This window comes from Theropithecus gelada, chromosome 16, assembly GCF_003255815.1.
Source record: "Theropithecus gelada isolate Dixy chromosome 16, Tgel_1.0, whole genome shotgun sequence".
In the NCBI taxonomy this organism is placed as follows: Eukaryota; Metazoa; Chordata; class Mammalia; order Primates; family Cercopithecidae; genus Theropithecus; species Theropithecus gelada.
The window spans coordinates 69,259,056-69,283,138 of NC_037684.1; the positions used below are offsets into that span (position 1 = coordinate 69,259,056).

General features: G+C 42.0%; 1 protein-coding gene across 5 annotated transcripts in view; it reads left to right on the plus strand.

Moving 5' to 3' along the window:
- Positions 1–24,083, plus strand: part of ARHGAP44 (Rho GTPase activating protein 44) — a 205,836-nt gene that overhangs the window by 129,991 nt on the left and 51,762 nt on the right. For 4 of the 5 annotated variants that reach the window (XM_025363633.1, XM_025363631.1, XM_025363634.1 and 1 more), the window contains exons 6-7: positions 3,604–3,680; positions 13,480–13,597. In XM_025363633.1, coding sequence (XP_025219418.1) covers positions 3,604–3,680; positions 13,480–13,597 — 195 coding nt within the window. The remainder of the gene's footprint in view (positions 1–3,603; positions 3,681–13,479; positions 13,598–24,083) is intronic. The other variant, XM_025363635.1, reaches the window with a different exon arrangement.

The following is a 24,083-nucleotide window of genomic DNA, read 5'->3' on the forward strand; positions in this document are numbered from 1 at the left end:
CTCTCAGTCATTCTGTTTCCAGCTTTCTACTTCTGTCCCTTAACCTTCTCCCCGATGTTGTTTTTCATCAGGGATTCTTAACCAACCACACGGTCAAGATGCCCAAATATGTCCTTTCAGCATTTGCTACCCCTTCTCCCACCCATCCTCTTCCCTGCAGCCATTCCTAGAAGTAAGGTGGAAAGCTGGCAGCTTACCCGCTTCCCCACCCACAGCCTCGACTGTCTTCACCCCCACCCTCCACCCATCTCAAGTCTTCAGTGATGTGAACAGCAGCCACTCCTTACTAGGATTCTGGGGGACCAGGCGTAAGAGACTCTCTGAAGCCTCTTGCAGTTTATGTTTTTTTTTTTTTTTTTTTTTTTTTTGTGAGATGGAGTCTCGCTCTGTCACCCAGGCTGGAGTGCAGTGGCGTGATCATGGTTCACTGCAACATCTGCCTCCCGGGTTCAAGTGATTTTCCTGCCTCAAGCCTCCAGAGTAGCTGGGATTACAGGCACCCGCCACCACGCCCGGCTAACTATTGTATTTTTAGTAGAGATGGGATTTCACCATGTTGGCCAGGCTGGTCTGGAACTCCTGACCTCAGGTGATCCACCCGCCTTGGCCTCCCAAAGTGCTGAGATTATAGACGTGAGCCATCGCACCCAGCCGCAGTTTATATTTATACAGATTCCTTCTCTTTGCACTTTAAAAGACATTCAATTAAACTGTTAATTATTATTAATAGTCAATGATTAATTAATTAGTAATTATTAATAACAATTTTACAATTATTTTTAATTGGTCATCTGTTAATAGATTGAGCATCTCAAACCTGAAACACTCCAAAATCTGAAGTGTTTTGAGCACCGACATGATTCTCAAAGGAAATGCTCATTAGAGCATTTTGGATTTCACATATTCGGATTTGCGATGCGCAACCAGTAAATATAATGCAAATATTCCCAAATCCAGACAACTCCCAATCCCAAACATTTCTGGTCCCCAGCATTTCAGATAAGAGACACTCCACCTGTATAAAATCTAACCAGCGCTATCGCCGAGAACCCCGTATGAGTCAGGGTTCTCCAGAGAGACAGAACCAATAGGATATATGAAAGAGGGTTCTCCCCTATTAGGGGGAGTTGGCTCACATAATCACAGAGGGGGAGAGGTCCCATGATAGACCATCTGTAGGCCAGGGAACCAGAGAAGCCAGTAGCATGGCTCAGTCCAGACGCCTCAGAACCCAAAACTCAGTCCAGGAACCTCAGAAGCTGATGGTGCAACCCCGAATATGAGGTGGAAGGCCAGAGAGACCCCCATTAAATGCCAGAGAACCTGGAGTCCGATGAGGGGAAAAGGTATCTCACTACCGGAGAGAGGGAGGGAGAGAGAGAGCAGAGAATCCTCCTTCCTCTTGTGTGTTTCAGCTAATTGGATGGCGCCGCCCCATTGCGGTGGGTCTTCCTCCCAGCCTGCTGATTGACACATGGGTCTCTTTTGGAAACACCCTCTCAGCCACACCCAGAAACAATCCATCAGTCCAGCCAAGTTGACACCTTAAATTAACTTACCTCGCAGGCTCCCTACAATGATGGAAATATTCTCAATCTGTGCCGTTTGATAGCCACTGGCCTTAGGTGGTTTTTGCGCACTAGTGCGATTCAGGAACTCAATTGCTTAGTTTCTTTAATTTTCGTTAATTTAAATTTAGAATTTCATAGCCACGTGTGGCTAGAGGCTACTGTATTAAACTGCATTGCCCTAGACCCTGTCTGACTTCCTCTCTGAACCACATCCAGCACCTCCACGTCCCCTCACATTCTTTCTGGGACAGAGGTGTGGGCCAGTAATTACTTATGGACATGAAAGTATTCAAGGAGAAAATCCTGGATGAGGTGCTTTGGGACTGACCAGCTCTTGGCTTCTCAGGTCATCTCCTCGCCTGGAGCATTCACGAGATCCCCTCTGTGCCTCAAAAGGAGGGTCCTGGCTCTGGCCAAAGCCTGAAGCAAACCAAGGAGCAAGTCCAGTGTGGGTGCTGGCAGTCACTTGGCTCATTCAAGATACCCAGTGGCCCTCCAGCTTAGCTTCGGGGCTGGGTGGTGACTCAGGTTGTCCAGGGACTTCTCCTTCCTATTGGAAGTTGTTACATGCGGAACATGACTCATCCCTGCTCGGGCGAGTGAATAGAAAGCACTTCAGAGAACTCTGGATTCTCCTCGAATTTTTTCCTTATATAAAAACCGCAGCCTGAGATGATTTTAGTTCAATTTTCGGCCAATTTTCGTTTTGCATTCTCACATCCTGCCCTACTTTTGCTGGGCCCGGAACCAAAATCCTGCACTGGGATGTTCAAGTGAAGCCATTTTTAGAATGAAAAATATAAAAAGAGCATCCACATACAACCAAAATGGAAGAACTCGTAGCCGAGAAAAGCCATGATGGCAATGTTTATTCATTATTGACTGGAAAAGTCTTACTTTATTTCTATAAATATAAACATTTGCTTCCTTTCTTTTTATAAATAGAGAATCTGTATCCTAGATGCAGCCATAGCCTCTCCACGTTCTTCCTCCTTCAGCTGTCCGTTTTGCCTCAGGTCTGTGTGTCAGACATGACTGCGTGGCTCCCTGCATTTTTTCCCACTTTTGGCCTTTCTGGAAGTGAAGAGGGATGTGGTTGAGCCCTGTTTTTTTTTTTGTTTTTTTTTTTGTTTTTTTTTTTTGGTGGTGCCAAGGTGAGGGCAGGAAAGTGGCCAGGCCTGCATGAGCAGAGAAGCACAGCACCTATGAGGGGGTCTGGGTTGATGGAGAGCCTGGCTGGTGTCCAGCAGAGATGGAGCAGAGGTTAGCTCAGGAAAGGGCATCATTAATTTCATCTGATGTTGGTCAAAGGGTGCTAAGTTGCTTTTAATGCAAGATGAGTAGATTCTGGAGACCTGATGTAAATTTGCTAAGAGGATAGATCTTAAATGTACTCACCATCAAAAACAGAAAATAGAAACTATGGGATGTGATGGATATGTTAATTAGCCTGAGTGTAGTAATCATTTCACAATGTGTGCACATGAAAACATTAAACCGTACACCTAAAATATATGCAATTCCTGTTAGTTAGACCTCAGTAATGCAAAAGGGGAAAAAAGGATTTCATCTGAAAATAAGGATTGGGAGACCGCTAGTAAACTTGTTGGGTGAATGCCAATAGTTCTTTAAGACTTGTTCTAAGGAATAGTTCTTTTTTTTTTTTTTTTTTTTTTTTTTTGAGACGGAGTCTTGTTCTGTCACCCAGGCTGGAGTGCAGTGGCATGATCTCGGCTCACTGCAACCTCTGCCTCCCGGGTTCAAGCGATTCTCCTGCCTCAGCCTCCCAAATAACTGGGATTACAGGCGCCTGCCACCATGCCCGGTTAATTTTTGTGTTTTTAGTAGAGACAGAGTTTCGCCATGTTGGCCAGGCTGGTCTCAAACTCCTGACCTCAGGTGATCCACCTGCCTTGGCCTCCCAAAGTGCTGGGATTACAGGCGTGAGCCACCGTGACTGGCCAGGAATGGTTCTTAAAGAATTTATCTTGAGCTTCAGTTTGATTGTATCTTTTATGTCCTGTAATCACAGGTGGAAATCCCAAATATTCAAAAGCAGAGGAAACACTTAGCCAAGTTGGTGCTGGACATGGATTCCTCACGAACCAGGTAGAATCTCTTTACTTTCTTTTTTGCTTCTTTGAAGGGACAGTGGTCATATTTTGGGCGGGTGGGTTTTAAGCTGGTGAGTGTGTTTTCATTCGCCAAGTTTTTCTTGACACCTAATGTGTGCCAGGCCCTGGAGGTAATCATAGTGAACTCGAGACACTGGGTCCCTGTTCTCATGAAGGCTGCAGTGGAGTTTTGGAGGTAGACACCAGGCAAGTGAAGAAACAAGATGATTCTCGAAAGCTACAAGTTGTTTAAAAAATGTAACACAGGGAGGCCGGGTGCGGTGGCTCATGCCTGTAATCCCAGCACTTTGGGAGGCCAAGGCAGGTGGATCACAAGGTCAGGCGATCGAGACCATCCTGGCTAACACAGTGAAACCCTGTCTCTATTAAAAAACAAAAAAATTAGCCGGGCGTGATGACGGGCGCCTTTAGTCCCCGCTACTTGGGAGGCTGAGGCAGGAGAATGGCGGGAACCCGGGAGGCGGAGCTTGTAGTGAGCCGAGATTGCACCACTGCACTCCAGCCCAGGCGACAGAGCAAGACTTTGTCTCAAAAACAAAACAAAACGAAAAAAGGTAACACAGGGTAGTTTTGGAAGGGGATGATGGTGAAAGGGAGCAACAGCATTAAGGGTAAAAGAGAAAAAGCTTTTTTGAGGTCAGTCACTTTGGTCTTACAATTAGATGATGAAAACTTGGTAGCCGTACAGAGATCTGGTGCAAACCATCTATGGCAGAGGGCACAGCAAATACAGAGGCCTGTTCAAGGCACAGAAGGAAGGTCGGTGTGGCTGGGGTGGAAGGAGCAAAGGGGAGAGAGGTAAGAGATGAGAGCCGGGAGGTAGGATGAATGCTACGTCCTGTCCATAACAGGAAATTTCGCATTCTGGGGATTCACCTTTTCCTGAAGCTGATGGTGTGGGTAGCTCCTTTCTGTAGCCTTTCTCTTAACTCGAGTCCTTTCAGAGAGCAGTCAAGTACCTATAGTGCTGTTCTTCCACACCCGTCTTCCACAGTCCACCAGAAAATTCCTGTAGTAGCAGGCGGGTGCCAAAGGCCCTGAGACGGCATTGCCTGTGGCTGTCAGAGCAGGAATTGTGCACATATGTCCTTTTATTTTATACAGTGGGGTATGTGTATATAAGTTGAAAAAGGCAGGTGCATGAGTATTAATATGGAAAGAACTATTTGGTTCTCCCTTAGGTTTTTCGTAGGCCAACTTTATTTTTTAATTTATTATTTATTTATTTATTTATTTATTTACTTAGTTATTTATTTTTGAGACGAAGATTTGCTCTTGTTGCCCAAGCTGGAGTGCAGTGGCATGATCTCTGCTCACTGCAACCTCCGCCTCCTGGGTTCAGGTGATTCTCCTGCCTCAGCCTCACGAGTAGCTGGAATTACAGGCACCTACCACCATGCTCAGCTAATTTTTGTATTTTTAGTATAGACAGGATTTCGCCATGTTGGCCAGGCTGATCACGAACTCCTGACCTCAAGTGATCTGCCCACCTCAGCCTCCCAAAGGGCTGGGGATTTTTTATTATTTTTAAAAATTTTGAGACAGGGTCTCTGTGACTCAGGCTGGAGTGCAGGGGTGTGATCATAGCTCACTGCAGTCTTGAACTCATGGGCTCAAGCGCTCCTTCTGCTTCAGGTCTCCCAAGTAGCTGGGACTACAGGCATATGCCACTACACCTTGCTAATTTTTGTATTTTTTGTAGAGACAGGGTCTCACTGTGTTGCCCAGGATAGTTTCAGACCCCAGTGTAGGCCAATTTTAATCATCTTCACATCTCTTTTTCATTTTCTTGAAATAAAGAAACAGAATATATTTGGGCAGACCGACATAGCATACAGAGTTCAGAAAGTTAGATTTCAAGGTTCAGATCAACTATTTTCTAGGTATGTGACCTTGGTCAAGTCACTTAATCTCCCAGAATATCAGTTTCTTCACCTGGACACAAGGAATAACATTCATGGGTTTTGCGTATTACTATCACTTCCTAAGTGCTTTATAAAAAGAAGCTGAGGACTGGGCACGGTGGCTCACGCCTGTAATCCCAGCACTTTGGGAGGCCGAGGCGGGTGGATCACAAGGTCAGGAGATCGAGACCAACCTGGCTAACTCAGTGAAACCCTGTCTCTACTAAAAATACACAAAATTAGCTGGGTGTGGTGGCAGGCACCTGTAGTCCCAGCTACTCCGGAGGCGGAGGCAGGAGAATGGCCTGGGAGGCGGAGCTTGCAGTGAGCTGAGATGGCGCCACTGCACTCCAGCCTGGGCGACAGAGCGAGACTCCATCTCAAACAAACAAACAAACAAACGAAGCTGATACTGTAAGTAACTGGTGCACTGGAATTCTGCATCAGGAAGAATAAAAGGTACAGAGCAGTCCCCTAAGACCAGACATAAAACAGGTTAAATCAGCAAAGAAACAAGGGTTTCTTTGGTTAACTTAGTGTTCCCCAAACCCTCAGTCCACCTGAATGATTTTTGCCATCTGTGTCGATATATCTTTTAGGAGAGTTGATTACTTTTTCAAAATAAATCTATTTTAAAAAGAAATCCTTTAGTGCTACCATGAATTGGAAAGCGGTATCCTTTGCTAGAAATATCAGGTAAGCATAAAAGTGAACAGATGAAAGCAAAGCCAATGTTATTAAATTTTAGAGCCTGTTGACTATGGAAGAATGTCATCCTGAAGCTCATCTCCCTTTGTGCAAAAAGAAGAAGGGGAGGCGTTGGGTGGTTTTAAAATTATTCTGATGCAAATCTGAGACTATCTCTTTAGTGTGCTCGGAGGAATAGAGAGCAGAATGAGTGGGAAGTATTCGATTTGCTATTACTTCTATGACCTTGTGCCAGGTAAAATTGCATCCCATAATATGAATGTTCAAGTCCCCTATTTTGGGAGTCATGTAAGATGGTTGAAGAAATGCAGATTGTCCCATTGTTTTCATGAGGTGGACACCGTGCTCCTGGGCAGAGTGACATCCTTCTGTGAAACCTGGGGCTTAGCTCTGAAGTCTTTTCTTTGCCTCTACAAAGAAAACCCGCATTTCCACCACAGAGCCTCTTGTTAGCGGGCTGAATGCGAGTATCAAAGCAGGTCATTACCATACATATTTTTGTTTTGTCTTCTTATGAGAAGGAGAGTTACTCCTGGTCACACTGATAGTCCATTTTGTCTAGTGTTATGTTTTCACTGGTGACACCAACTAGTGTGTAGGTTCTGCAAACGTACACACTGCTTGGTGTCATTAGGGACCTCTCTCCTGTAATTTAGCAACTGTTTTTATCTCTTAAGCTTATCTCCCTATATACTAAAATCTGAGGAAATTCTACTTCCCCTATGCAAATTTCTGTTCTTATAAACTTCAACTTGGACCCTTTATAACCTTTGTTGTTTTAGACTAAAAAAGTCTTTTTTGCATTGTTTTCATATAAACTTGATCCATCTCCTTTATCACATCAGTGATATTTCATAGCCCACTTTGTGTAGTTGTGAGTTTAGGGGTAGGGAATTGTTCTGGGGGATTGTTTGTTTTTTCGTTTTTTTGAGACGGAGTTTTGCTCTTGTCGCCCAGGCTAGAGTGCAGTGGCGTGATCTCGGCTCACTGCAACCTCCGCCTCCCGGGTTCAAGCGATTCTCCTGCCTCAGCCTCCCAAGTAGCTGGGAGTACAGGCATGCGCCACCATGCCCAGCTAATTTTTGTATTTTTAGTAGAGATGGGGTTTCGCCATGTTGGCCAGACTGGTCTCAAACTCCTGACCTCAGGTGATCCGTCCGCCTCAGCCTCCTAAAGTGCTAGAATGACAGGCGTGAACCACCACATCCGGCCGCTTTCAGGGATTGTTGACAGTACGGTCCCCTTGAAAACTCAGTTGATTTCCCCTTCAGGTCTCTGCTTTGGTAACTGTGGCAGGAGATCTAACTCAGGGCCTCAAGTTAGAGATTCCCCATCAGTATCAGTTATAGGCTACAGGATGAAAAGGGAATTTTTAGCAAAGTTATGCTCTTTGTTTCCACTTTACTCTCAGACTGGGCATTTCTAGCCTGAGTCTATCTGTCTTGTAGGACCTTGCTGAACGCCATAAGAAGCCAACCCGGCCGGGCGCAGTGGCTCATGCCTGTAATCCCAGCACTTTGGGAGGCCGAGGCGGGCAGATCACGAGGTCAGGAGATCGAGACCATCCTGGCTAACACGGTGAAACCCCATCTCTACTAAAAAAATTACAAAAAATTAGCCGGGCGTGGTGGTGCACGCCTGTAGTCCCAGCTACTCAGGAGGCTGAGGCAGGAGAATGGCGTGAACCCAGGAGGCGGAGCTTGCAGTGAGCTGAGATCGCACCACTGCACTCCAGCCTGGGCGACAGAGCAAGACTCCGTCTTAAAAAAAAAAAAAAAGAAGCCAATCCAACACAACTTTCTGCCATTTTCCCTAACTCCTCACTCTTAGCCAATATGAGGGCTGTATCCCAAGATATATAGCAATGAGAGCGAGATCAAATGCTGTGCTATTGAACAGCAGGGATCACCAGCTCCTCTTCTGGAACAGCTGTGTTCTTAATGCTCCCCGCCCGCCACTCCCCGCATTTCTTCATAAAGCCAATGGCACAGGCTAGCTTCTCATCCTTGCAACATCCTACTTCTCATTACCAAAGATTTCTTTCATATTGTTCTGTCCTTCGCGAAGTACGGTCTGCAGAACTACAACAGTGAATTCCACATACAGCCTTTCAAGACAGGAAGTAACTCTGTATATATTATCAGCACATCTTGAACAATAGTCCCATGGCTGGATCTTTAATTTCTGCCACAATCCTGGTGGATACTGTCAAATCCCACTCATTTCTCCAGTGTTTAATTAGATCCCAATAAGATGTGTCTGTTTATCACTATTGAAGTAAATTTGGCTTGTCTCCTTCAAAAGCCAATGATACAGACCTCAGTATTCTCAGAGAAACTAATGCTTACAGGAAGTTTTACACTGAATTAAAGGTTGTGAATTGAATTGAATGATACACAAATTTCTTTTTTTCTTTTTTTCCCTTTTTTTTTTGGATAGGTTTGGTTTAGCAGTGCTTAAAGAAGGAGTCTAATTTTTCTCCAAAGTCAGCCTGACTTTTTTCTGGTCAGGTAGCTCAAGGTTAACCCTCCTGAGCGCAGGACACATACACTTTCCATTTCTGCCGAACCAGCTGCCTCTGGGCCCTGTGGACTGAATGGTATCTCCCCAAAGTTTGTATGTTGAAACCCTAACACCCAATGTGACTGTATCTGGAGATAGGTTCTTTAGGAGAACCTTATTAAGGTTAAATGAGGTCATAAGAATGGGCCCCTATTTTACTAGGATTGGTGGCCTCATAGGGAGAAAGGGTGAGCTCTGTCTGCACACACTCAGAGGAAAGCTGTGTGAGGACAGAAACAGCAGCCATCTGCAAGTCACAGATAGAGGTCTCCAGCCTGTGTCTTGATCTTGGATGTCCAGCCTCCAGAACTGTGAGAAAATAAGCTGCTGTTGTTTAAGCCACCCAGTCTGTGGTGCTTTGTTATGGAGGCCCTAACCTTCTTTGGAAGCGAGTGAACTAGTGTAAGACAGGAGGGTTTTGGAGTGGAAACTGCAGCCTATGGAATTAAGAAGTGGAATTCTGGAGGCGGAGCAGTGTGAAGTCTCTTTAGAATTGGCAGCGGAGTCTCGATGGCCATCAAAACTCATTCCTCATCTCTCACCCCTCCCCATACAGGTGACTTTTTCTCACATCCTATTTCTTCAAGGTCACTGGATGTCACATGGGCTCATGTCTCTCCGCTGTGAGCCCTCTTCCTTTTGCCCCAATTCTGAAAGTGCCGAAGAGAGGCTCCATTTGTCTGCACTTTGCCCATATGCAAAGTCTTCCATGACTTCCACGAGACTTCCATGACTCATCAGTTGGGTCAATGTGAGGAAGAATGGCACAGGCTTGACTTGGATCAGAGGCCCTCACCTGGGCCACTCACTGCCTGGATCATGCAGAACCTGGCAGTCCCCTTTTTGACCACACATTCGTGCAGGAGTGGAAGCAGGAACTTAAAAAGTAGGGGATGCCCATGGCAGAGGAAGGGGCAAGACTAGACAGAAGGAACAGTGAATGCTCCACTGAAGACACACTCTCCTGTCTGCCTTTTAAAATTCTTCTTCTGGACATTCCGCTGTCCTCAACCGACCTGCATTTACCTTCTTTAGATATTCCTGGTACCTGAAATTTTAAACCCTTATTCCTCACCCTTCTCTCTCATCTCTCCCAAGCCTTCATTAAAACTTGTGTCCCATCTTCATCTCCCCCAGATCAAACAGTCACAGTCCTCTTTCCCCAGAGAAGGATGGTGGCACATCAGCTACTTTGGTGAGAAGAAATGATCCTTGTGCTCTTCAACTTTCAAAGCTCAAAGTTTCCTTGGACGATGTCTAGTGTCCCTGTTTTTCTTCTGACAGAGCAGTCCAGCTCTTGAGTTTATGTGTAGAACAGAGGTCTGAAAAGACTCCCAAACCTTGAAATTCATAATTCATGTCACTTTTCCTAAAATGACTATCTGTACAAACTTTTCCCAGCATGACTCTCTGTACAAAATTCATGTCACCTTTCCCAACATAAGTATCTGTACAAAACTCTTCTGTTCACACGACAAGAGTTTACCTTGATATTTTGTTTGCTATTTGTGTTCCACAAAGAGAACATATTTTGGACATTTTGTCACTGTTTCAAAATATCAAAATATACCGGGCACGGTGGCTCATACCTGTAAACCCACCACTTTGGGAGGTGAATGAGGGTGGATGACCTAAGGTCAGGAGTTCAAGACCAACCTGACCAGCATGGTGAAACCCCGTCTCTACTAAAAATACAAAAATTAGCTGGGCATGGTAGCGTGTGCCTGTCATCCCGGCTACTCGGGAGGCTGAGGCAGGAGAATCACTTGAACCCAGGAGGTGGAGATTGCAGTGAGCCAAGATCACATGCCACTGCACTCCAGCCTGGGTGACAGAGCGATACTTGGTATGAAAAAAAAAAGTACACACACACACACACAGACATATATATATATGTATATAAACTCACATATTGTTAATTGTAAATTAAATTTCTTATAAAAAGGGGAAAGGTGTATGTTTTTAAAGTATCAAGATATTGACTACAGGATACAGTTTGGAGGAAAAAATAAATGAGAATAAAAAGAAAAGAAAGAACTTGGGAAAATGTCTTCATTTTAATATACATATATTTAGTATGATTCTGTTTTTTAAAAAATTTAATCCTGAGTTACAAAGCCATAAAAATCTACTTAGTGTTTGTAGTCACTTTATATATATTTTTAACACTTACATGTTGGTTAGTTATTTTTTCTTCAGGTAGCATGAGTCAGATGGTGGTTATAACTTAATTCCATAATCTACCATTGCGTTATAGTTATTGCCTGAGATATAAATTATAGCCATGGCATCTCATATTTTATTTTCCAAAACTCCACAACACTTTAATACTTTATTTGAAATGACTCAACTGGGAGAGTGTTAATCAAATATATCACTTATATAGGATAAACCTTTATAAGAAAAAATTACCCAGGAATTCTTATTACTCTTGATCTGTTATTTTTTTTCAATTTAGATGTTGAAACATCTTTCAGTAGAATATTTCCTTTCTCGTTTGCCCTGAATTCTTATCTTGGAATCAGGAATCTTTTGGAGAACATGTGTTCATCTCTGGAGCTTCAAGCCAGCTTGATGTCTCAAAACCTTTTTAAAGTAATTTTCCTGTGATTGCATTCTTTAAGTGACACAGAATCCTCATTTTTGCTCCTTTTTCTTACCAGCAAAGAGACTTTTAGTTTCCTTTTCTTGTGTTACAGAGTCTTGCATTCTTCTGTTTTTCCTGCAGATAGCAAAAGAGAAAAGAATAGTGGAGTAGAGAAAATACTAAATGATTAGATTCTCGACTCTTGACATGAGAATGACGTTCCACTTTCTGCCCCCGCATCAGAGACTGCAGACTGATGGTCTGAAATCCAGATAGATTCTGTCTTGTTTGGTCTGTAGGCTATTGGCCTGCATGGTTTTTAAAAGAAATTATTTGTTGCCACACTTGACTGGGAGAATTCACGTGACAATTTGCTCCTTCTCTAGTCAGTTGAAACATCTGGCAACCCACGGCCAAGCTTCCTACCCACCTCTGCTCCATCAGCTGGAGCTCGAGAACAGCTATCCTCTCTTAGACAAGGCAGGATCCCTCCTACCAAGTTCCCAGCTCCCCCTGCTCCCTCCTGACTTCCCAAGACTGAAGCCAGCCTTGGCTGCTGTTTGTCCTCCTGATTACAGGATTGTTTTTCTTAGAGCTGAGAAATAGTTTTATATTTCCTGTCTCTATTACAAGTAGGAAATAGAGGATCGTGCAGACTAGTTTTTAAGATAATGGCCCATTTGATTTATTTTATTTTATTTTTTTAACTTACTGGCCTCTATAACCCATTGAGTTTACAGACTCAGGAGAGGAACCCACTGCTGAGACCTAATTCAGCTACTACTATCTAGCATAATTGGAACCATCTTTTAGGGCCTACTTTTGGTAACTCCCTACCGATAACACAGCAACCAGAAATATTTGTATTTCCCCCTAAAGTTTTCTGAGTAGCTTCGTCAGAAGGCCCAATTTTTAAGAAAACATTCATGAGGAATCTAAATGTTGCCATAAAAATTGTTTTGGGCTTACCAGTGGAGATTTTTGCTATCAGATTTGTTTTTTTGTTTGTTTTTTTTTTTGTTTTTTTTTGAGACGGAGTCGCGCTCTGTCGCCCAGGCTGGAGTGCAGTGGCCGGATCTCAGCTCACTGCAAGCTCCGCCTCCCGGGTTTACACCATTCTCCTGCCTCAGCCTCCAGAGTAGCTGGGACTACAGGCGCCCGCCACCTCGCCCGGCTAGTTTTTTTGTATTTTTTAGTAGAGACGGGGTTTCACCGTATTAGCCAGGATGATCTCGATCTCCTGACCTCGTGATCCACCCGTCTCGGCCTCCCAAAGTGCTGGGATTACAGGCTGGAGCCACCGTGCCCGGCCTTCAGATTTGTTTTTAATCTTACCAGCATGTCTTCTCACTTAGCATCCGTCCCTGGCTTCAGCCAGGAAGGAGAAGATTTCCATACTCAAATTCCCACAGGACAGGCAGGGGACTTAAACCAATGATAGAGACCGTGCTTAAAGGGCAGTGATAGTTATTTTGAAATATAGAATATCCAATATATTACTATAATCACCCTGATTAAACTTCAGATGTCTCACCACAGAAAATCATGAGTGAGGTGATGGATATGTTCACTAGCTTGATTTAATCATTCCATACTGTGTGTGTGCGTACATGTGTACATATATCCCAGCACATCACATTGGACCCATCAATGTATATGATTATGATTTATTCATTAAAAAGCACATTAAGTTTTTTAAAAAGACAGCAGTAGCGATTGTCATTTGGCTTTAGTGTTTGGAAGACAATAGTGAAAATGGTGACAAATTGGGGGGTGCTTGTCCTATCTGAAGGGGGGCTGCAGATTCTCAGCTTCAGTCAGCAGTTGACGCATGGAAATGTGGGCCCACTGCCTCCTTGCCTCATGCTTGGTACCTTTTCATGACCTCCCTTTTCAAGTGAGGGTATGTAGTTCCCTGGGTGATGTTTGTAACCAGGTGTTTTCTCGGTGCTCCCATGGGATCCCCAGGGCTCTACCTGTCTCACGTCTCTTTTTCTCCTATTTTCCATCAGGTGGCAGCAGACTTCCAAGTCTTCAGGTTTGTCCAGCAGCTTACAGCCTGCGGGTGCCAAGGCTGATGCCCTCAGGGAAGAAATGGAAGAGGCTGCCAACAGAGTGGAGATTTGCAGGGTACCTGCCCTCTTTGCTCCTCTCTACTGGGACAGGCTGGGGAGCCCTTAGGGATTTCCTTTTTGTTCGCTGGAGTTCTCTTAAAACTCTGCCAGTGAGCCTCTGGTTGAACTGAATGTCCCCAAGCCCACCTGGCTAGCATCTCCGAGGAGTCCAGGATGAACCCAAGGAGTTGGGGCTTTGATGGTGACCTAGACAGGGAGGCAGCATTCAATTATCATTGGTGGTCCTGCATGCTAGGCAAAGAGAAATGACCTGTATTGCTGTGTGAAGCTTTTGTGTAAATCATCTGAGTCCCAAAGAATAAATTCTGGGTACCAAAGGACAGTTGAGAATTTGACCATAGAGGAGCCTTGAATCACTGTTGATACTTTATTTCCTTTTTGGCTGCCTTTTGATATTTCCTGAGTCACTTTATCCATCCTATGCCTCCTGGAAGACATTTATCTATGAAGTCGAAATGCTAGTCATGAAGAGAGTCACAGCAAAGAGAACTTCCCACTTGTTAAAAGAGAGGACATCGTTCTGAAAACTGCGACTCTGTACTCGTGTAATGATGTCCTTTGTTATACTCATTCAGATGTTTCCCATCTCCTTTTCTTGCAAATATTTTATAGGACTTAATTAGCAATAGACTGTTCATGATACTCTGCGTATATGTACATCTCTTTACCTGCCTATATGTCAGCTTGGGTTTCTAAGGAAACCAAAACTCTATTTAGACCCAAGGAACAAAAACATCACATTTCTGTAACTATTCTGGGAACCTGTCTTAATCACATCCAGTTTTGAAGGAGAATAACCCGTTTGCCTGTGGGCATCTCTGTTCTTCATGGCTCTGTCTAGTCTTAGCTTGTCCTTTGGCTTTTTCTCTTACAGCCACCCTGTGCAAGTGGCTTTGACCTTGCATTCAGGTGACATTCAGAATCAGAGAGAATTTCTCTCTAGAATTAGAAACATGGAAAGATTTTTAAAGAATTCACTGTCTCCCAGCCAACAGTACTATGGAACCAAGCAAAGTAAGACTAGTACTTCACATGCAAGGTTTTTTGTGAGTGCAGCTGATTTGTTATTTGAACTCCTGCATAAATGCCAAATATCTGGCATGTGTGGGGTATTCCTGGAGCATAATTCTTCTCTCCTTCCAATTTCATTTTTACTGTGTATTCTTTTTTTATTCTTTTCTCTTTTTTTTTTTTTGGAGGCAGAGTTTCATTCTTGTTGCCCATGCTGGAGGGCAATGGCACAGTCTCGGCTCACTGCAACTTCCACCTCCTGGGTTGAAGCAATTCTCCTGCCTTAGCCTCCCAAGTAGCTGGGATTACAGGTGTGCACCACCATGCTTGGCTAATTTTTTTTGTATTTTTAGTAGAGACAGGGTTTTACCATATTGGCCAGGCTGGTCATGAACTCCTGATCTCAGGTGATCCACCCGCCTCGGCCTCACAAAGTGCTGGGATTATAGGCATGGGCCATCGTGCCTGGCCTACTGTGCATTCTTTATCTACCATAGATCTGTGTTCCTCTGTTAAGAATTCTTTTTTCTTTTAATTTCTTTTTCAATAGACAAGGGAGGGTAGTGGTAAGCAGGGATGCTGGATGTGAATATCCAAATAGATCAGAATAAAAGTTCAGTAGCTTTATCCATTCCTGTCTTGCTTCTTGTATTTGCTATTGTGCCAAAAATATATTCATTTCCTCTTCAAAGATTAATAGTACACGTTCAGCATAATCAGTTAAAAAAATACAAAAATATAAAAAGAAAAATGCTAATATTCTCCCCCTTCCTGTCCAATAAACTTTCTGTTTCCAAACAGGATAGAAACCTCGCCGCCAATATTTGTTAAGACTTTGTTATGACAGTGCATTTTGTTAGGTGCCAAGCAGTCATAACAGTTATAAGGATAAGGAAGCCAGTGCTAGATAACACCTGTGATACCATACTCCAAACTTTTCTTCATAATCATACGCAGTCATAGATAGCATTTTCCTACTTATTTATATGTTTGTTTTTGTTTTGTGTTTGTTTTGTTTTGAGACAGAGTCTTATTCTGTTACCCAGGATGGAGTACAGTGGCACGATCTCGGCTCACTCCGCCTCCTGGGTTCAAGCAATTCTCATGCCTTACCCTCCCGAGTAGCTGGGACTACAGATGCACGCCACCACTCCTGGCTAATTTTTGTATTTTTAGTTGAGACAGTGTTTCGCTATGTTGGCCAGGCTGGTCACAAACTCCTGACCTCAGGTGATCTGCCCACCTCAGCCTCCCAAAGTGCTAGGATTACAGACGTGAGCCACCACACCTGGCCTATATGTTTGTTTTTAATAAAACGGTCATATTTTTTATATTAATCTGCCATTTACTTTTCTCAGTTAACACCACATCCTGAACATCTCTCTAGGTTAGTAGCTGTAGTTCTAACTCAGTCTTTTTTATAAATTGCGTGATATTCCACAGTAGGGATACACACACACACACACACACACACACACACACACACACACACACACGATTTATTTAGCTATTTTCCTATTGATGGATGTTCAAACTGGTGTGTTTTTGTTTTATTTTTTAGCATTCCCAAAAATGATACAATAAATATATACTTGTATGTATATCCTTGTACCCTGGTAATTTTTTTTCTATAGCATAGATTCCAAGAAGTGACATTTTTGGGTCAGAGTCTATGCATACATTTTTAAATTTTCATAGCTATTGACAGTTTACTTCTGTGAAAAGGAAATTGCATTTTACATTTCCACCAGCAGTATATAAAACTGCACATTTTCCTTCATCTTCTAATGTATGTTGCTCCTATTTTCAGTTTTTGCCAATTTGGTGAGGGAAGAAAAACTACCTCTTCACTATTGTGTTCTTAATTTCCCTGAATATAAATGGCGATGGGTATCATGTATTTATTGGACATTCTTCATGTATTTATACACATTCTTAATTTGTTGAATTGCCTATTTGCATTGGCAATTGGCCCAGTATTTCTATTGTTTTTCTGAAATATCAATTTATAAAAATTCTCTATATATCAGCAGTTTTAAACTTTTTTCTGCCCGCTGTGCTGCAGATACCTTTTCCAGTCTGCCATTTGTCTTTTGACTTTATGTTGACATCTACCATTAAAAATTTAATAATGTGTTTCCTTTGCATGGGAAAAGATCCTGGGTAGCCCTTTAGGCATCTTCTATGCAAAAGTTAAGTGATTTTTCTTCTTTAATTTTATGTTAAAGTTTTAAATTCATTTTATACACCTATTTTATACACTTTAATACATCTGAAATTTATTTTTGTATATGATGTGAGGTTGGGGTTTCTTTTTTTTTTTTTTTTTTCAGATGGATAGTCATTTATGCCAGCATCATTTGTTAAATAAGCTACCTCCCCCTGACGTGAAATTTCACTATCTAATTACTCAAATTTATTTCTGGACTCTATGTTTCATTAATCTGTTTGCCTGCTCCTGAGACAATAGTATGCAGTTTCTATTCTAATGATTTCATAGCAAATACAATCTTCAGTAAGGTAGCCCCCACTCCTTTTTTTGTAGTTATCTTGGCTAGTCTGTTACATCCATTTTAATATATGAAGTTTGAAATGATCACATCCAGTTCATGAAACCCTACTTTGTGCTCAAGGGAGTCTCATTTGTGTGCTGAGCTGATCTCCTTGAGAGTGCTCAGTGCTGATTTTGTTAAAGTTCTCTTCTGATTATTCTTTTATTTTTACTTTGCTGATTGCCAACTGTTTTAAATATCTACCTTGGTCTTCCTACCTCCCCTTGCTGGGGTTCCTTGAATGGAATCTCTTCATGGTTTTGTATTTCCTCAGCAGGCAAGTGTTTAGGATCTCCTATATTGTGGCAAATCAGCCAAGTGCAAGTTTGTAGACTGAAAGTTAATGAAGTAGTAATCTGATTCCTCTTTTTTGAGGACCAAGCAGAGCTCCCCAGATCTTTGGGACCCAGAGAGATTTAGCCCACCACGAAAGCCAAGTCAAGGTGGGTTCCATAAGACAAAACCCACTGAGACCTCAGGCAGGCTTGCAGGTGCAGCACTGCCTGCCTGTATTCTTTCAGAAGCCCATCCAAACCCTGCCTTGCTCCCTATTTCAAGACAAGACAAGCCCAACTCTTCATAAGTGGTACCTGCTTTCTCTTTTCTTCCCAAGGCTTTCTATAAAAGACCCCTGAATCAATATATCCAAGGAAGTATAAGTAGTTGATAATTTTTCAGTAAGAGGAGAGAAAGTGAAGAAGGACCCGTGAGCAATGATGTAATAATAGAGGACAGTGACTACAAACCTAATCCACTTGGCGACAGCAGTGTCAGTTTTGTTTTGCTTTGTACAGGAGACTGGCTGTAGTCTTAGGATTTTCACTGTAAGGTGACACTTTCCATCATCACCTTTCCTGCTTTTATCTCCCCATATTTCCTCACATAAATTCTTATCCTTGCTTCACCCACATCTCTGTTTTTCTCATTTAGCCTTGTCGTCTCTCTCTTTTAGTTTGTATCTCTTCTTTTCTATTTTATTCTTCTTCGATGTATAATCTTTCCTTTTTGAAAATCAAACTTGAGTCTGGGAAAGACAACAACAGAAAGACAGATGTCTAGCTCATTTTTTCCTCCCTATAATCTGAAGAGCACATATATTGTTAGACTAAAAGGCAACCTTGAGTCTGAACCTACAACTCCTTATTACAAAATTAGTGCCATGTCATGGGAAGTAAATGAGATCCTGGAAGAACCCATGACTACTCTCTAATTTGGAAGGCTGTGGAATGGTCGAAAAGCATTTATGTTACTTGGAATCCCTTCTGCCAAAAGCATCTAGCCCGGCAGACCTATGGGCAAGCATGGCCACACCCAGTGAGAAGCCAACTGGTGGCAGAGCTTCCACTGGTGTGGATTTTCCTGAAACATGGCTGGGACCTTCCTTGGCGTGTCAGGCAATAGTACCACAAGGAGTCTGGGCACAGCCAGATCATTTCCCTAACATGGAGGACAGAAGACATCATGTACAAAGATGTTCCCTGGTCTGTTTACTTCAACAAATTAAAATAATTTTTATTATGATCTCTGAAGTTGACCGCATGCATCCTCTATAGCAGCAGCCCCACAAGATCTGAGTCACTAAATTTATATCAGACAGAACTTAGGTCTGAGAAGATTCTATCAGCGTGGGTGGGAGGGGCAGGAAAGAGATGCTTACCATTTTAAGGTCAAAAAATAATCCTGAATAGATTATTTTTCTATGTTGACGATAATAATAAAGTATGCAAAAATAGAACACTTTTAAAAAGTATTTACATATGATAACAATAAATTTCAGACAGCATGTCTTGATACCTCAAATATGACTGAAGAGCATATGGACTAGGCGCGGTGGCTCATGCCTGTAATCCCAGCACTTTGGGAAGCTGAGGCAGGTGGATCACCTGAGGTTAGGAGTTTGAGACCAGCCTGAGCAACGTGGTGAAACCCCATCTCTACTAAAAATACAAAAATTAGCTGGGTGTGGTGGCTCATACTTATAATCCCAGCTACTTGGGAGGCCAAAGAAGGAGAATCACTTGAATCTGGGAGGTGGAGGTTGCAGTGAGCTGAGATCACAACATTGCACTCCAGCTGGGGCAACAGAGTGAGACTCCATCTCAAAAAAAAAAAAAAGAAGAAATCAAGGGAATATGGATTTTAGGCACCAATAGATAAAGGTGAGATAAAATTGTCAAGTGAAGTGGAAACGGAACTGAATGAGATCAGGAAATATTTTTTTAAGTAGAAAAATAATGTAGGTATGGCATCGATTTTAGTCAACAACCGAATTGACACTGCAGAAAGGTAAGCCAATGATGTAGAGAAGAATTTGAGAATTTCTTCTAGAATGTTAAGGTGAGAGCCAAAAAGAATGAAAGAAAAGATGACAGATGTTGAAGATAATGGAAAACCAAGGTACAGATAATAGGAGATCCTGAAAAACAAGCAAAACAAATCAGAAGAGCATAGAAAAATAAAATTGACCTGCATCAGAGATCTCTGTCTCAAATCTGTGATTCTGAAAAACAGAGATTTTGCACTTTTTTTAACCTTTGAAATGATTTTTTACACAAACCTTCTTGAATCAGTAAACTTTATTTTTTAGAGCACTTCTAATTTTGCAGCCAAATTAAGTGGAATATAAAGAGACCTCCCATATATTTCATTGGCCCATAAACACACACAGCCTCCCCCAATGTCAACATCACACACACAGTGGTAGAGTCTGTTACAATTGATAAACCTATATTGGCGCATCATTGTCTTCCATAGTTCATAGTCTACTCAGGGGTTCACTCCTAGTGTTGTATATTCTGGGAGCTTTGACGAATGTATGCGACTGTATCCACCATTGTAGTATCCTAGAGAATAATTTCATTGTCCCCACATCCTCTGTGCTCCTCCTATTTATTCCTCCCTGCTGACCCTTGACAACCACTGGTCTTTTTATTGTTTACATGGTTTTGTCTTTTCCAGAAAGTGATATAGCTGGAATCCTACAGTATGTAGCCTTTTCAGACTGGCATCTTTCACATAGTAATATGCATTTCAGTTTCCTTCAAGTCTTTTCATGGCTTAACAACTCATATTTCTTTTTAGCCCTGAATAATATTTCATTGTCTGGATATACCACAGTTTATCCATTCGCCTACTGAAGGACATTTTTGTGGCTGCCAAGTTTGGGCAATTATGAACGAAATGCTGTAAACGTCCACATGCAAGCTTTTGTGTGACATACGTTTTCCATTCATTTGGGCAAGTGCCAAAGAGCATAATTGCTGGATCATATGGTGAGAGTATGTTTAGTTTTGTAAGAAACTGTCCTACTGTCTTCCAAAGTGACTCTACTCTGCATTCCCACCAGCAATATATGAGAGGTTCTGTTGCTCCACATCTGTGCCTGCATTTAGTGTTGTCAGTGTTTTGGATTTTGGCCATTTCAATTAAGGTTCTGATCCTTGTTCAGTCTCTTTGTTTTTTGCCTTTTACTGTATCTGTAATTTTTTGTTGAAAGGTGGACATGATGTGTTATAAAATAAACAGTGGTACATAGTTCTTTGGAGATGTGGTAAGGTGTGGGAGAAGGGAAAGCATTCATAGTGCTGTGATAGATCTCTTTCTTTGGTGAGCCTGTGCCTTAGGGCTGTGAATTTCACCAGTGCCTCTCATTTTGTTGTTGTTGTTGTTGTTTTAATTATTATTATTCCATTCTTAGGTGGGACAGAATGGTTAGAGTGGGTTGGAGTTGAGTATTTCCCTTCCTCCTGCTAGGTTAGGCAATTTCAAAAGCCCCATAGGCTTTGGTAAAATAATTTCTCTGTAGGGCAGACCTTGTTAAGGATGGAGTACTCTAGTATATTTCAAAATGACTACTTTTTTCCTCCCAGTGCTGAAAGCAGGAGAGGATTTTTCTCTGAAATTCCCTGTGAGAACCTGGTCCTAGAGCTCCTAGAGGTAAAAGTGGGTCCCCCTGGAGGATTTAACTTTCAGACTTGTCTATGCTGGGCCTCCATCAATTAGTCAATTACAGTATTGGTTTTCCTGCCCCAGTACTGATTTTGGCTGAGGTTTCTGCTGGTAGCTTTCTGTTTCAGTGAGTTGTAATTCTTGCGTTTGTCTGCCTGTGTCTCCAATTTTCAGGGCAGCAGTTTGCTCTATGAACTCACTTCTCTGCCAAATCTAAGAGTTGTTGAGTTTCAGTTTGTTCAGCTTTTTACCTGTTAGGACTGACTTCAAAGCCCCTTACGTGCTGGACCAGAAACTGGAAGTCAGCAATAAAAATCAAGGTGTGCTTTTCACCAAGAAAAATTATTTAAAAGACCAGTATTTATAAATACCTTGGAGGTTTTTTTAAACAACAGAATATTTAAAATTCTACCATTGGCCAGGTGCGGTGACTCATGCCTGTAATCCCAGCACTTTGGAAGGCCAAGGTGGGCGGATCACCTGAGATTCTAGAGTTCGAGACTAGCCTCACCAACATGGTGAAACCCTGTCTCTGCTAAAAATACAAAATTAGCTGGGCATGGTGACACATGCCTGTAGTCACAGCTCAGGAGGCTGAGGCAGGAGAATCGCTTGAACCTGGAAGGCGGAGGTTGCAAGTGAGCCAAGATTGCACCACTGCACTCCAGCCTGGGCGAAAGAAAAAAAAAAAAAAATCTACCATAAAATCATGAGCTATTCTACCACAAACTCATGAATTGTAAAATATTGCTAACAAGATTTGACAAGAAGACAATCTTTGACAATATAATGACAAGAAGACATTATAAAATTGAGAGTTGTTTCTAGATTAGAAGAGTTAATATTATAAACACTTTGAATTTCCCAGAATTAATTTGATTAGTACTGTAGTAAGTAGATATAATTGTAGTAAGTTTTTCAAAGAATGAAAAAAGATTTCAAAAGTTAATGTGGAAGAATTACTAGAGCTTTGAATTACTAGCTCTTAAAATACATTATTCAGTCATATGATTAAAACTTAGGAACTATTTCAGAAATTTATAGATCAGTGAAAAAAGACATTACAGCATTAAGAAAATCCAAATACAATGTGGTTTCATCTGATAAATAAGACATTTTCATACCATAGAGCAGTCTGCTCAATTCATGAACAGTTCTAGGACATTTGGTTAGCTATAAATTAAAAAAAAAAAAAAAAGCTGCCTGGTGGGATTATAGGTTAATTTGGTTACTTTTTAATTTTTCTGAGTGTGGATTAGTTGTAAAATTGGAAAACGTGATTTTTCAAAATGCATTAAATTCTGGTGATTAATGATGAAAGGGTTTTTTACCTTTATATAGAAAATTTGCTAATGATTTAGACAAGTGAGAATTTGATTTATAGTTTTCTTCTTACTTGAAGTGTGGTTTTTTTTTTTTTTTTTAGAATCTATATTGTTAGCTTAATAGCACAGAAGTCCAATCATGCCTTTAAAAATCCTTTCTTCTTCCTGAGGGCACATATAGATTTTTGTAGGGTCATCAGTTAGAGAAGGACAGATGCCAAATTGTTGAAGGTGTATTTGATGCAACGTTTAGTCCTTCAGGCCCTGCCTTCCTTTCCTCTGTCTACTGAGCCATTTGTATCACTTAACTCTGTTTTTCTCTGACTTGAAGTATTGTCCTCCAGCTGACTGGCTGGTGATGGACATCTCCTGAGCAAAGCTGCTGCAGGGAAGACAGACAAGGTTGATTCCCAACTTGGCAGCCTACAAAGCATTTATTTAAGGGACCTTTGGTGAAATGGAGCTGAGGTGATTTTTGAGCCCATTTTATTATTCTTTGGGAAATTTACCATCCTTGAGCCTTAATTTTTTTTTCATCTGTTCATTCAGCAAATAGTTGTGGCACCCCTACTATGCTAAACACTTTGAGACGGTGGGTGACAGATAAGATCCTTGATCTCCTGCTACCTACAGATCTGAAATTGGAAATTCAATACTTAACCTAAGGGAGTTAGAAGAGAATTCCTTGTAACATTGTGCCTGGCATCTAGAAAGTTAATTTCCTTTTTTCTTTCTTTATTCTGTGAAACTGGACCAAGCATAGCATTGTCTAATCTGTACTTCAAGCTCTCTAGAGAACACATTTCCTCTTTTAACTCTGTGACTCTGTTCTGTTGCCTTGTGTACAAGAACTCTTGAATGATGTTCTCAGCAATTGCTTGCCTGTCACAGATACTGAAAGGAAACAGATTGCTCCTGCACATCCCAGTGTTCTTAATGAGAATAGGCTTAATTAGCAGCTAGAGAGACTGAGGGTTATGGGGTTGGTGCAGATTGCTTGGGGTTTCATGAAACAGGCTTTTCTTGATGCATATAGTTACCTGCTTTCATTGGTTCAGCATCTAAGTCAGTGCTCTTGTGCTGTTGCCATGTTTGCCCCAACCTGAACACATAGATTTTTCTCTCCTCAACTAAGTGCCTCTTCTAGAAGGATCTCCATCCTAGAGCGGCTGCACAGGGAGGAACCTTAGAGATTGTATGACTTGAGCAAGCAAGTTCGGACAAGTGACATGCTCAAAAATACGGTTAATGACAGAGTCTACATTCCGCTCAAAATGTACTTCTATTATGCCATGCTATGAGTGATTCCATAGAACTGAAAACTATTCTCCTTGGAGGACAAAACATTCCAGATTTCAATGCAGCATTAGGTCACCTAATCTCATGGACAACTGAATCTAATACTGCACCATTAGATTTGTGTGCAGTATTGCAGGAGTCCAGATGTGCCAAGTTTTGAGTCAACAATCCTTTCCCTGTGCACCTGTCTTATCCAAGCTTCCTCCAAGCTGGTGCATTTCCATCTCTTTCCCATATGCTTGTGATCAACCAATCAGTATTGAGTCAGTATTGAGAATGAAGGGAAGCAGACCAGTGGAAGGATCAAAGAGAAGAAATGGCATTATCAAAAGAGCAGTAGCACAAT